This window comes from Ochotona princeps, chromosome 9 (genome assembly GCF_030435755.1).
Source record: "Ochotona princeps isolate mOchPri1 chromosome 9, mOchPri1.hap1, whole genome shotgun sequence".
NCBI lineage: Eukaryota > Metazoa > Chordata > Mammalia > Lagomorpha > Ochotonidae > Ochotona > Ochotona princeps.
In genome coordinates this window covers 76,528,525-76,543,296 of record NC_080840.1, presented here as the reverse complement: position 1 = coordinate 76,543,296, position 14,772 = coordinate 76,528,525, and the positions used below count along the sequence as shown (strand labels likewise).

General features: G+C 41.2%; 1 protein-coding gene across 7 annotated transcripts in view; it reads left to right on the top strand.

Annotated features, from left to right (window-relative positions):
• Positions 1-11,558, top strand: part of LOC131481157 (nibrin-like) — a 36,740-nt gene extending 25,182 nt beyond the window's left edge. For 6 of the 7 annotated variants that reach the window (XM_058668810.1, XM_058668809.1, XM_058668813.1 and 3 more), the window contains 6 exons: positions 837-1,281; positions 4,815-4,901; positions 6,016-6,168; positions 7,707-7,820; positions 10,205-10,254; positions 11,366-11,558. In XM_058668810.1, the coding sequence (XP_058524793.1) occupies positions 837-1,281; positions 4,815-4,901; positions 6,016-6,168; positions 7,707-7,820; positions 10,205-10,254; positions 11,366-11,396 (880 nt within the window). In that variant the 3' untranslated portion in view covers positions 11,397-11,558. The remainder of the gene's footprint in view (positions 1-836; positions 1,282-4,814; positions 4,902-6,015; positions 6,169-7,706; positions 7,821-10,204; positions 10,255-11,365) is intronic. The other variant, XM_058668811.1, reaches the window with a different exon arrangement.
• Positions 11,559-14,772: the final 3,214 nt, after the last annotated feature.

Genomic DNA, 14,772 nt, shown 5'->3' with positions numbered 1-14,772 from the left:
TTTACACATTTGTGTATGTTTTGTATGCATTCTGGTTTTGGGGGAGGTCATTCTGGGTTTTTTGTTTTTGTTATGTTTTGTTTGTGGTCATTTCCCTTGTGATTAACTCTCCTGTGCCTCTCAAAAAAACATGTGTGGCTTCTGCTTTTCAGTATCTTTTCAGTCCTTCCCTTCCTGTCTGAGCTACAGCTCCCTGGTTTGAATTCTGATCTCCTAAATTACTATCAACTTCTCTTGGTCATTCTGCCCGCCATTTACCCTAACATTGAATCAGCGTTAAAACATTACCTTAACAGGTCCAGTTCAGCACTGATCCAGTAAGCACTTGAGAGCAGGGACCTAGGTCATTGTGTTTTCGTGATCCGGTCACACAGTAAATGCACTGAACGTCAGTAGCATCTTTAAGATTTAGTTACTCTGATTTGTTAACTTAAAGTGAGTTAACCTGTCAAGTTTTATCCTTTGGGGAGTGTTCACTACCCACAATTCCCTACATTACACATCAGCTGCTGTCTCCTGGCAGCAGAGTATTTTTAGCCTTTTTTTTGTTTGTTTTTACCTTTTTCTCAGCACTGATTTATCAGTTCTGCTTCAGCAGAGAAAATGGAGTTCCATATTGCTTGAGCCACACGGTCCATTAGTCCTATCACAACTGTAGAATGTATGTAACTGAAATGCTTTCAAATGTCTGTGGTTGGTTTCCAGTGATAGTATTAATTATGGAAATCAAGAGTACATTGCAAGTTAGATGGAAGGAACTGTAACTATTACCTAACTGAAAAATTACTTAACTGTATTCATGATCTGTTTTTGTCTTTTCTTTGTTGAAATCTAAGGGAACGAGATGAAGAAGATCAAGAAATGTCTTCATCCAAGTCAGCACGAATAGAAATGTCTTGTTCTCTTCTAGAACAAACCCAACCTGCCCCAGTCTTACTATGGGAAAATACACAGCAGCATCTATCTCAGAATGAGCCTCTTGACAAAAAAACAGAGCACTTGATTCTAGTGAACAATTTCAAATCTGATGTGAAAAATTCTGCTCATCAGTCTCTTTGCCCGGAAAAGCTCATAACTAAAAAGAGAAAAGAAATGGATGATCGCGCCATAGAAGATGAAGTCTTGGAAGAGTTATTGAAGAACACAAAACCAGAGTTGGAAATGCAAGTGAATGCTCCTAAGCAAGAGGAAAATGTCAATATGAGGAAAAGGACCAAGATGGATCTGGAAACAGGCAGCCCTCGCAATGATGAAACAGCACCAGAAAGAGACAAAGGATCTGTAAGTGTCTTTAAGAATTCGTGTACTGAGCGATTTATTTGAAAGGCGGTGTGACGAAGGGAAGGAGGGGGAGAGAGAGATTCCAGCCAGGTGGCCATGACAACCTGGACTTGGCAGGCTCAGTCTCAGCACTGGGAATTCCATGCAGGTCTCCCTGTGGTGACATGTTGAATCCAGCCTGAGCTGGATTTCCAAAAGGCAGTTTCTAAACTGTGTTGATGGTAGAACTGTTCTGTCCTTTCTTTTTCTTTCCAAAATGTATGTATTTGAAAGAGTAACAGAGAGGGCTATTGAGAGAGATACCTTCCAGCTGCCAGCCCACTTGGCAGATGGCCATAGCCAAAAGCTGGAGCCAGGAGTTACATCCTGGTCTTCCTTATTGGTGACAGGGGACTAAGTACTTAAGCTGCTCCCTTCCTAGGCGGGCGTCTTAGCAGGAAGCTGGAACAGGAGTGGAGCAGGAGGATTTGAACTGGCCCTCAGGTATGGTGTACTGGTAACACAATGTGCAGCTTCAACCACTTTAGCACAAAGCCAGCCCCTAGAACTGCTTTTTCTACTTTGGGACTTAATACAGATTATAGTATGTCCATAGATTTACTGTTGGTTGAAATGGAAGATTTAGTGATATTCCTGCAACGATTTTATCCTTCTTTTTCAGTTATTTCTAATCTGTTTTAACTTTTATTTTCACTATTATTTACAACATTGAGGGGAATGTACAGCATGTGGGCCTCCAGTTAGGGTGGGGAGGGAGGTGGATGGGATAAAAGTATCAGTTCTTTTTTCTTTGTTTCTCATGTGTCCACAGTGGGAAAGAAAGGGAGTCACTCCTTGCTGTCAAACTACATCAGCACCTAGGGATGGGGACAGTCATTTGATGAGAGCTTAGAGACCCCGATGTGGGGAAGAATGCTGCAAGGGGGATAACTTGAGTGGTTGTGTTAGTTCTGAGATGTTGTCAGCTTCATTGCACCAGGGTTGAGACAATTTCCAAGGTTTATCAGCTCGAAGTTTTATGAGGTCACTCCTCATCTGTCAGGCATGCTCTCAGGGCCCCCCACTGCAACATGCCCCTGACCCCCTTCCTCAGGTAGTCTGCAGCACCCCTGCCATTGGGCAGCACACAGTAAGCCTGAGGGCCTGTGTGTGCAGGGGGCTTCCCAGCCTAGTGTGTGTCCCCTGTCCCACTGTGTGGCATTTGCTGCAAGTCTTTAAAAACAATAAAATATGCAGCTATGCTGGCACACTGGTTTACTTCACACTGGATTGGCATTATCCAGGCCCAGAATGCCCACCAGCTATTGGCTGCTCTTCTCCCAACAGTTTAACACTTGTCTAGGTCCAAGACAGTCTAAGCAATTGCCTCCTGCAATGTTAATATTCTTCTTAGTAGCACCCACTGCGTCTATGGCCTAGTTCTTCCTCCTCTCATTATACCCTCCTAGTCCAAAGTTTTCCTTCTGGTTTTAATTTATATCATTTTCCACTACCCTGTCATGATAGCTATCACTTGGGAGATACCATCATTATATTTACACTCAACCTGCAATGCAGTAGTAAATATCCATTGAACATGGGCAGACACTAACTGTAGTGGGTCTCATGGATACTGGGACTTATGTTGATGCCCTGTGATTTTGTTGATCTCTTTTGTCAGCTTTCCCAGAATGTCATTCATTCATTGAGTTAGTTACACTGGAGACTGAATATGCAAATATGCAAGGCAATCTGAGATGTTATTTTTCATAGGCCTTGAGATAAGATCTCTGACCTGGTGATAGACTTACATGAGACATGAGAAAGAGTATAGGTCATCCCCCAGCTTACATTCTGAGAGTTCACATTGATAATTATGTGATTCTCTAAGTTACAAAATAAAAAGTTGGAGGCTGGTGCTATGGTGTGGTGGGTTAGGCCACTGCCTGCCATGTCTGCATCCCATATAGGAACTGGTTTGTCTTTGCTGCTCCTCTTCTGATCCAGCTCCCTGCCAGTGGCCAGGCAAAAGCAGTGGAATTGGTCCAAATGTTTGGACCCCTGCCACCTGTGTGTGAGACTTGGGTGAAGCTCCTGGCTTCAGCCTGGCTTAGTCCTAGGCAATGCAGCTACCTGGAAAGTGAGCTGATGGGTAGATCTCTCTTTCCTTCTCTCTCAGGAACTCTGTGTTTCAAATAACTAGATAAATGTTATTATTGAAAAAAACAAAACCCTGGGAGAATTAGCAGATCTGAGGATGTAGAAAGGAGCACAGTGGGAGAAGATTCATATATTGAATTTATGTTATAATTGTGTCTAAATGAAGTTAAAATAATCTGAAGGTGATAGCAACTGGATGTATATTAAAGTAGCCATACCTAGTAGGGTTGAAGACACATATTTACTCATAATAATTGGTGAGTGAAGCATTAATTTTCTTTAGTTCCTAAACGTGCACTTTCCAATCTCCTTTTCAAAAGTGATGTGAATATTTATTGCTGTAACATTGAAAACTTTATATACAGTGATATGTCGTGCACTGTATCTAAAGGGACTGTAGTTTTACTGAAAGTTTAGGAAACTATGTCATATGGTTTTGTCTAGAACGTGATCTGGACATCTCAGTATGAAAGACACTGTGATTCTATACAAGATGCTCTCCACTTTCATTGCAGACAAGTATCTTCAACAGTTAATGTGACTTTATAGTTGTAAATATGAGTTAAGATTCCATTGTAACATAGCTAAGTGGAATTAAGGTGTTTTTTGATTATAAAAGTCATCTGTGAGAATTAGAAAATGTGGAGGATAAAGGGAAGCACAGTGACAATTTATTGGTATTGCTGCTGTAGGAATGAAGGAAAACTTTCCCTCTGCCCTGTGACCCTTTTCTGGAATAAACTGACAGAGGTGACGGAGGAGGAAAGGCATTTAAAGAAGGGAAAGAGTCACATCACAGGGCAAGGCCACACAAGTGTTTCCCACCATCCCAGTTATGCAGACACATAGGTACCGCTTTTCCACAGGGAAGGGGAGAAGAAGGGAGTGTTGGTACAATGGCAGATGATTTTTAGGGGAACTCAGTGTGCTTCTAGAACTTACTATAGGCCTGAACAAAGTCTGTTTGGCTTGCACAGTGGACAGTGGTTTGTGTTTAAGATTGATTGATTGATTGATTTGAAAGTCAGGGCTACAGAGAGGCAGAGACAAGGAGAGCTCGCATGTGCTAGTTCGCTGGCCAGGTGGTCACAGCCTCCAGGGCTGGCAGGTGAAAACAGGAAGTTCTTCTAGGGCTCCAGAGTGGGAGGCAAGTAGCTCAAGGTCTTGGGCCATCTTCTGCTGTCAGCCATCTGGGAGACCCAGATGAAGCTCCTGGCTCCTGGAACCTGGGTTTGACCTGGCCCAATCCTAGTTGTTGTGTCTATGGGTGAGTGAACCAGCAGAAGGAATATCTTTTTCTGCTTCTTTCTCTGTAACTCTGCCTTTCGAGTTAAGTAAATATGTGTATTTTTGTAACTCGTATGAACAATATTTTATGAATTTTATTCCTATAGCAAGAAAGTGAAATTGGGAAGAAGTGTGATCTCAAGCAAGAATCACTGTGGTCAGTCAAAGAAGTGTCCATCAAAGAAGAAGCTCACGTGAGGAAATTTTTATGTGTTCTATTTTATTTTTAGAAGATCTGACGTGTAGGGAGCAACTATCATCTGTTTCCTTCATTGGACACTCTTGGGATTAATTGTTTCTCTTTCTGCAACTCTGATCTTGTTCTTCCTCGTGCCTCCTCTGGAAATGAACGCTGTTGTTAACTGACAGTATGGAGTCATTCCTTGCCTCCTGTGTCAGTAGGTACATGACCTGGAGCAAGACATTTTCATACTCATAAAATTCCAGTTCTTTACGTAAATAATGAAAGTGAATCCTGGAGGGTGGGAGATGTGAGATATTGTGAACTGTGGAAGTATTAGGCTGCTGCTTTTTAGAATGAGCCCCTGACGGCGCTCTGTCTGTCTCGGGAACCCTTGCTTGCTGTCTGTCCTGGTTTTCCTTTCCTTCCGGACTGCCTGTAATTTAGACCTGTTAGCACTTTCCCCTAGAGTTTTTCCAGTTTAGCAGCTTCAGGAGCAGCTTCAACAGTGGTGCTGTGTGACTGACTAGGTAGCTAATAGCAAATGTCATGAAACAGGTCACTGTTAGCAAGTGAAGGATGTTTGAAGGAATCCTGAGGCTGATTTTAGAACTCTTCATCTGGAAAAAGAAATGGCTTGTGAGTGAATGAGGTAATGTCTAAAAACAAAGATTGATTTTTTTTGAGGTATTAAAGAAAGTAAAAATAAAAAAGTACTAAGAATCCATGAATGCTTAAGTATGGTAGCTGACCTGTGGCTGAGGTAGAATATGTAATCATCTGTGTGAGCCGTTCTAATGAAAAGCAGACAATGCTGAGGTTTTGTATTGAGAACATATGCACGAAGGTGAGCCGTTTATTTATTAGGATAGGATACTAAATTTAAAATCCCATATGATTTTTTTAGTCTTCTATTACAGGCCAATGTGTTTAAATGTTTCCAAAGTAATAAAACATTTGAATTAATAATTTGGGGGGTTTGAGGAAGGTATGATTTGGTTGCAAATACAAAGTGCAGGCACCAAAAGCAAACTTAGTCTTCTCAGACTTTCTAAGTTTTTGCTGTGAATTCTTAAGTAAGAAGTAATTTTCCTTCTCCTTTTCCATCCCTTCTGACTCCATTTAAGAACGATGATGAACTTCGGGAAGATGGCGAGGTGCTTCCAAGAAAGCTGTTACTGACTGAATTTAGATCATTGGTGGTTAGCTCCACTTCCAGAAGTCTGTCAGATGTAAATATTGATTATGGTCAACTGAAGAATTTCAAGAAATTCAAAAAGGTAGTTATTTCTTTAAGTGTATCACAAGAGGGCAGTGTTTGAAATGTTTTTTGAAATATTGTTAAGATTAAATGGTAATGAGAGCAGCTTGTGTTCAAAACGGATGCAATTTCTTCTACCTAAAAGCTGAGCACAACCAGTAGTGAAGGGTGTAGGCATTCTATTGTTATACTCCTTTATAAAGCAGAATAGAAACACAGTCATGTATCCCTAACAACACGGAGATACATTCTGAGAAGACAGTTTCCTCATTGTGAGATACCATGGTGTAGATCACAGCACCTGACTATGTATCTAGCTTATATTATATTAAAATTGTTGGGAACCAGTGTCAATAATGTGTGTCATTGACTCAATACCATGATATACGCATTACTTCATGGACACTGAATGTTGCATCAGATCTGAATTCCTGCTTATTAAGGAACTGACATTACATAAATTTGATTAGCACAACTAATGGGATATCACTGATTCAATCAGTGTGAGTTTATTATCTGTTCTGGGAGTTTTGTTTCTTGATCCAGACCTGTCACTAACTGGTGGCCTTTGCCCTATGCATTTGATCAGAGAACAGTCATTATTTCAGTGTCTGCCATAACTGACATAGTGTAACTCTTTGTCTCTGATGCGAGCGTGTACTGTTGTCATTTCTCAGGTTGATTTGTACCTGCTGTGATGCTGCCTAGAGGGGTCTGAACTCCGTCTAACAGGAGCAATCTCTTCTGCCTAGATGAGATCCCTCTCATATGACGCCTTTTAACTTGTGCACTTGCTCTTTCCCAACTCACAGCTGTGGCTTGTGAATAGAAACCCAAAAGAGACGGGATTTTACTATTGATTAAGATACCAGGGAACAATGTGGTGTTTGCTGTTGGTATATAAATCAGTAGAAAACAGTGTTAGTAGTCCAAATACCTGGAAAGTAGTTTGAATATATAAAAATCATTAGAAATATTGATATGCTAACATTCTTTTTAAACTACAAACGGTGTTCAAACCAAAATTTCTATGGAAAAGGTACTGGGTTGCCTCTAATTAAAAGGAATTTGAGTTTTATCTAAATCAGTAATATGGTGGTTGTTGTGCTTTGAAAAATGCATTTGCACACAGAGGTTTTTTGTGCAAACTGTTCATTTATAAATAGTCAAAATGTCATTTAGAGTATAAATTGATTCCATCTCCAATATCTTGAGGCTAAAAAAATATTGTTCACTTGAGTTGTTTGAATTGCTAGATAATAAGCTAAATCCATTTTTTAATTCTAACAACTCCAATTTTAAAATCTCAGAATCTTCTCTGCACATATATCCTAGTGACATGTCTGAAATTAGGTATAGACATTGCTCAAAAAGATACAAAGCCAAATCACATGTGTTTCTTAGCTCATTTCTTGTTTTCATTTATGGCATTTAAATATTTTATAGTATGTTATGCCTGATTCTTCTAAGTCTTTGCTTTTTAACTTTTTTGAAACAATGATCGTCGTAGTTTGTTAGTTAAATGTTGAAAACCATATTACTTTTACTGCTTAACAGGTCACGTTTCCCGGAGCAGGAAGAATGCCACACATCATTGGAGGATCAGATCTAATAGCTCATAATGCTCGAAAGAATACGGAGTTAGAAGAGTGGCTGAGGCAGGAGATGGAGGTTAGTTACTGATTTAAATTACACATGCAGCTTTCTTAAGATTGAGCTCTTAAAAACAACTACTTAAAATCAGAAAAAAAGATAACTAGCCTGAGATCATTCAAGAAACTTGAGATCTGAAGCCTTGAGATTAATGTGTACTTTCTATATCACTTCTTTTAGAAAATTCTAATTTATTGTTATTAGTTTACAAAATGGTACATAAGCAAGTGGGTTAGTTAACATTCTAATCTAAAGAGAGGAAAAAGTTTTCAGCCACAAAAAGTATGAGTGTGTAGGCTTCTGTAGGTGATTACAAATATGTCAGTGATAAATTTGATAGATGGCCTGCTGTTTTAAACCAGGAACTGTGATTTACATACCTGAAAATTTATCATAGGGAATTTTCTTGAGTATTGCCAATTTGGAAACCATTAAAATCTGGTGTGCGTGCCAACAAGTGCACCTTAGCTGCAGATCAGTGAGTGTTTGTGCTCACAACCACCATCCAAGTTAAGAACAAAACATTCCTAACAGCTGGAGTCCAGTTTTTATTTCCTCTGTTCTCTTCTGAAAGTCCAATTTGGCGTCAGTTAGATTTTCTCACCGTTTTCTCCCATGCATCCTGACCTCTTTTCTACATGTTTTCTTTCTTTATGTCACTGAACTTTATTTTTGGCGATAGCTTCAGATCATCTCCCCATTTACAGCTTCTTTCTTCAGTTCTGGTTGGTATGTCTTCAGTCCATTGAGTTCTAATTCAGCCTAGTGTATTGTTTGTATCACCGGGAGTCTGCTGCATTCTTCTGCAAACTTTCTTGTTTCCTACTGATTCTTTTAACTTCCTGTTTCCTTTGTGTGAGATCAGTACCTAGTATTTCTTGATCCTTGATCTGTTTTTGCCCTTTTTTCCAGAGTATCTATTTTGTATGCTCTGATTGTGATCACTTTGCTTGGAATGTTATCTGTGTGTTTTGTTTGGATTGTAGGTTCAGTTTATTTCCTCCAGAAAAAATAAAGTTTGCCTCTATTTGCCAGTCTTGCTCACCAGTACGTGACCATTTTACAATCTCTTGTGATATTTATTTTTGGAGCACTCAGTTAGTATGTATTTGGAGTCAGAAGCTTAACGTAAAATTTTGATTTCCTTGTTTTCTCAGGTGCCAGAGTCGAGACACGCACAATGCTGCGGTCTGTCCTGTGTTTTGTGGTTGTTTCTCCCTTTCGTGCTGAGTTCATCCTCTCCTTGGGTTTTCTTCTGTGTCCCTGCCAACATCACAGAAAGTGTGTTGTTTGTTGTCTCTCTGCCGTAAACCCAGAGGGTATTGTTTGTACCTCTGTCCAGCTCCCCTGCTCTACCTTTTGATAGTCCAGTTTTTCCACTTTCTGGCTGACTTGCGTGTTTGAAGTATCTTTAGCGTGAAAGTCAGCAGCAAACAGAGTAGATCTCAGGGTTGATCATCCTCCACTGTTTTTTTCCTGGAATATTGTATAATATTTGATATAATACAAAGTATAACAGTTTGATTTTTGAATTTAGTTCTGCTTCATTTTAGGAGCTTCTCTGATAGCTTTTAAAATATTTATTTGCTTATTTATTGGTCTCTACATTTAAGGCATAACTGTCTTATTGCTGTTACTATCTACTTCTATGTCTTTTGCATATTTTTTAGGCTTTATATTATTTTTATTTGAAAGACAGAGTTACAGAGAGAAGGAGAGACAGAGAGGGATTTCTTCCATCTGCTGGTTCATTCTCCAAATGGCCACAACATCCATAGCTCAGTGATGCGAAGGCATGGGCCCAAGGAGAGGTCTGGAGAGGCAGGATGTGATTAGGAAGGTGATAGGAAGCCAGCTTCTCAAGGGATTTGCACGTTGTAAGGGTCAGACTCAGTCACTGAAGGGTTTTGGATGGCGAATGAAGGGATCAGAGGCGGGTTTGAGGAAATGCCCTCAGCACATGGTTTTTCTGTTCTAATGTGTTAGAAGCTTGAGGACTTTAGTGTGGAAAGTGCTGCCTGGCTAGGGTAATCCAGCAGTCACTTCAGCATCCTCAGCTGGGACTAAACAGAAGGGAGCCCATTTGCTACTGGGGAAGCACCCCCATCTCAGGCTCATGAGTGCACTGGAATTTCATGCAGTGGAAGGGTTCTGCTGGAAAGATCAGTGGAAAACTCAACAAGCTAATAATATGTGTCGGACACCTGTAGAAGGCAGGCATGAGAGAATTGTTCTGTTGAAGCACTAGGGCAGTGATAGTCTCAGTGTGAAGTGAAAACAAATGATTTGTGGAAGGGGAGGTGGTTGGGAGGCCAGAGCTCACTGTGACCTCTCACCCCAGATATTCATGTACTTAATATTCACCCCTGAGCAAATGTTTGAAAGTGTGTTCATTTCAACAGGTGCAAATTCAGCACGCCAAGGAAGAATCACTTGCTGATGATCTCTTTAGGTAAAGTTGGATTTCAGCTTTCTTAAACTTTGCATTGTTACTTCTAGAGATGACTTTTTGTTGTTCTGTCCTTTTGGACAGATAAGCCCTTCACTACAGGAGTGTTTTATTTTTAACATACCTATTTCCTTGTACTATTTGAGCACCTCTCAATTGGGCTTATTGGATATAGCTTTCAAATTTGGGATTGATGCAGTTGCGCTGTAACATAAGGTAGTTAACATCTGTATTGGCTCATGCAGGGAAAAGGAGACTTCCCGCAGCTAGCTGAACTTGACCAATTTGCGAGATTTATTTTCAACTCTTAAGAAGACTTATGAAGGAATGGGGCTTTGAATTAAGACAAAATGACAGACATTAACTTTAATTGGCACATACATCAAAACAAAAAAAATAGATTGGAGTTTTCTAAGTTTTGTGGGAGGTTTTAGAGGAGTGTAATGAGTGTTGGAAATTTAATAAGCCAAACAAGTCTTAGTTGACGCTCAAATACTAAATAGAAGAGAAACACAGTGTGAGGGTGCATTTTCCTAATCTTTTTTTTTTCTCTGACCTTAAAGACAGAAGAAAGTCATGTACTTTTCACAGTCAGTTTGGTTGATTCTCTAATTTTGAAAATACAGTCAACTTTTTTTAGATGAAAATGCCTTTTAAACTGGTTTAATACTGATTTCTTCAGGATTAAATGAGACTGTCAGGTGGCCCAATTATATTAGTTTAATTGCTGTAGCAGAAACTTTTCTACAGTTATAATTCTATTTTGGGTTCATTCTGTTCTGTTGTGTAAATGGTATGCTTTAATTTCTGAGTACAGGTATGTGGGATCCATTCCAAGCCTTACTGAAAGAAGTATAAACATGCCGTGACTTTTAAACTATTGTTTTAATTATTTTAGTGCTTTATAACACTTTTTGTTAATAATTTATTTCAGTTTAAAATATATTCATAAAAGCAACATCAAAGGCATAAATGAAAATGAACTGCCAATCCTTTAATAAAGGATAAAATTGGCGTTTTCATCCTGTTGACTGTTGTGTGTGGGTCTTAAGCTTTCAAAATAAATGATGATCCCTTATTTGAACATCTTTTAATGCCAATTCTTTCCTTGCAGATATAATCCTAATGCAAAAAGAAGAAGATAACTGAAGATCTTAAAAAGAAGCTGTGAAAAAGGATTTCTAGCAAACACTTCATGCTAACTGGGTTATATAAATTTAGTATAGAGGAGAAATTTAAGTCACAAATGTTTTATGGCCTGAATTTGTTTAATACAATGGACACAACTCTGTTCCTTTCTTGTGTAACTCTCCTGCAATCTTTGTTATCGGATTCCCCTTAGAAAAAAAGAGATCTTTGATGCCATGCCCTTTTGCAGAGATTTTTCATACCTATTCAAATTCCTGTGCCTGTAACATTTTCAGTAATTTTCTACACAAGAATAACATAATGTTTATTGTATTCTGGACTTTGCCCATTTTCATTTAGTAGTTTATATGACCATATGCTTATTTGCATAATTTTTACTTTTTTTTTTTCCTGCTTCTCCATCATGCTGTCATCTTTAACTGAAGGGACTCAGATGAAATGGCTATTCTAGTAGTAGAGACTGAGGACTGTATGGAAATCTCCCGCAAGCATGTGCTGGCCACAGCGAAAACCCAGCAAAGTGTGAAGAATCAAAAACATTGCACAGAGACTATTCTCAGGCGACACTGGAAAAGGAAGACAAGAAATACTGAGAGTTTGCAAATTAAATGGCACAGTTAATGATAATCCATGGGTCAAGTTAGAAATCACGGTGTGGATGAGAATACATTATCTGAATGATGATAACAGCAGTGACGGAGCAGAAGTTGTGGAGACAGCCGGCCCCGGGATCAGGTGGACCTTCAGAGCCTCGAGTGCATTCATGAAGAAAAGTAAAGATCACTCCTGCCACATCTTTACCAAGAAACTGGACAAAGAGCAGCAAGTTAACCTCCCTAAAAGAAGGACATAGAAATGATAAAAGCTGAAGGGTTAGGTGGAAAACCAAATTTGGCTCTTTGGAATCCATGGATTACAGTTGAAAAACTGGGGCCAGTGTTGTGGTGCAGATGAAGCCCTTCCTTGCAACACCAGCACACGCTCATCCCGTGTTAGGGCACTGGCTTGAGTTTCCACGGGTCTGTTTCCAAGCCAGCTTGCTGCTGATGTGCCTGGGAAAGCAGCAGGTGAAGCCAAGTCCTGGGCCCTGCCACCCACTAGAAGACCCCGGGGCAGTTTCTGCTCCTGCCTGGTCTGGCTCAGTCTTGGCTTGTTGCAGGCATTTGGGGAGTGAACCAAGGAATGGAAAAATCTCTGGTTCTCTCTCTCTTCCTCTCTTATTCTGATCCTCAAGTACATGGAAGTACAAACATTAAAATACATAAGAGAGATGGAAATGGCACATCTTGGTGAGGATGTGGTAATGAAATTGTCCTTCTCCATGGGTTGGAATAAGTCAGGCCACTCCTCTGGAAAGCCACTTAGCTGTGTCAGCTAAAGCTGCTGCCGCCCCTGCCAGCAACTAGACCTACACCTGCCAGAAGCGGGAGCACGTGTGTGCCAGAGACCCCGGGGCTGTTCATTGCAATAATTCCTCCACATGATGGAAAAACGTAACTCCATCAACAGGGGAAGAGGTAAATTGTAGTGTATCCACACAGGCGTGGAGAGGCTGACTCATGTTTACGGATGTCATGTATTTATTTAATGATGAGGTCAAGAAGCCATTCGTATTGATGATTTTTTTTTTAAGTGAGCAAGACTAATCTGTCGCTTGGTACTCTGAGGTGGTAAAGTAGAAGAGCTGCATTCTGGGATCTGGGGAGTTTCATATCAGGCGGCACAGATGCCGATAGCTCCAAGGGAGTTTCCAAAGGAGCCAGGGGGAGTGGGCCCTTGTGTAGGTGAGCAGCACTAGTTTACTACAAAGGAGGAGACACTCCGTCAAAGGAAACTTAGTGCTGTCAAATGGGCTGCACGATTAGGTCAAGAAAAGAACAGATAAGTAAATGCATATGTACAGTGTATCTAGGGAATAGATATAATAAGGCCCATTAAGTAGAAGTCCGGTAGCCTTTTGCATGCACCTGGAATGCTTCCTGACACCTGCAGTCAAGGAGGGGAGGTGACCAGGAGTTGACATTCCCCAGCAGCAACTTGACAGGTGCAGTAAGAGCTTTACTTGGCTTGTGGCTGTAGGGAGCTCAAGTCCAAGATCAGGCAGGCCCACAGTTTGTCCTCTCACAGGGGTAGTAGATGTCCGAAGGAAGAATGCAGGGGAAGCCAGGAAGCCAAGCCAGTGCCTGGGACCCACTCTGGGACAAGGACTACAGAGGGCCTTCAGCCCTCCCTCTAGGCCCCACACTCTAAGGGCTCCCCCAGGTCACCTTAGCATCACCCCCTGGTCCAAGCCTGTGCACATGGTGCCTGGGGACAGTGTGTGAGGTAAGAAGAGTGGGAAGGAGAGACAGCGGTGTTTAGAACTGGAGAAGGAGGTGTGTTTGCTGCTGATTCTTGTCCAGCACGGTTGTTTGGTGAGGTTTCACTGTTGTATCCTGATAATTTGTACATTTAAAAAAATATGTGGGTATCTTCTTTTAAAAAAAAAAGTTTTAAAATTGTATGAAAATGTGTGAGGATATTCAGAGAAGTGCCCAGGTAGCCATTTGATCACCATGATGTAATGGTTCGTCTCCAGTCTGTCTCCCAGGGCCTCTGTAAAGGTACAGGGTGTATGTGTGTGTGTGTGATGGACACACCTGTGCCCCCAGCACCTTCATCCACTAATTATCTGCATCACTGCTCTTCCCCTGGCCCTGCTCTCCTCCACACACTGTCTGCTGACTGCCTAGCCCCTGACTGCATAACTAGGGAGACGACTCAAGTGGCCCTGACCGGGCTGAGACAATTGCCCCATCCCATAAGCTCTCTCTGTGGCACCACCTTTGCCCCTTCTCCCACACCGATTGGTAGATGAGGTGCCGGGCTTCTGGCTTCGGATCTGCTCAGTTCTGGCCATTGCGGCCACTTGGGAGTTGAAGCAGCAGATGGAACATCTTCGTCTCTGTCTTAACGTCTTGTCTTTGATCTCTGTATCTGTCTCTCCTTTTCTCCGTAAATCCGCATTTTCATTAAAAATAAATAAATCTAAAAAAAGTTACAGAGAGAAATCTTTCATCTGCTGGTTAACTTCCCAGATGCCTGCAATGGCCCGGGCTGGGCCAGGAGCCAGAGGTTTCTTCCTTGTCTCTCATGTGGCTCAGGAGCCCAAACACATGGCCCACCTTGTTGCTTTCCCAGGCCATCAGCAGCAAGCTGAATTGGAAGTGGACAGCCAGGGCATGCATTGGAGCCTATTTGGCATGCTAATGTCACAGGCCATCCCTTACAACGCTGTGGCCCCCTCCCCCTGTTCTGCCCCTTCTTGCTAAGCCCCAGGAACAGCATTAGCTGGGGCTTCAAGGTTTCCTTAGCTTCCTGTGCACGTCGTGA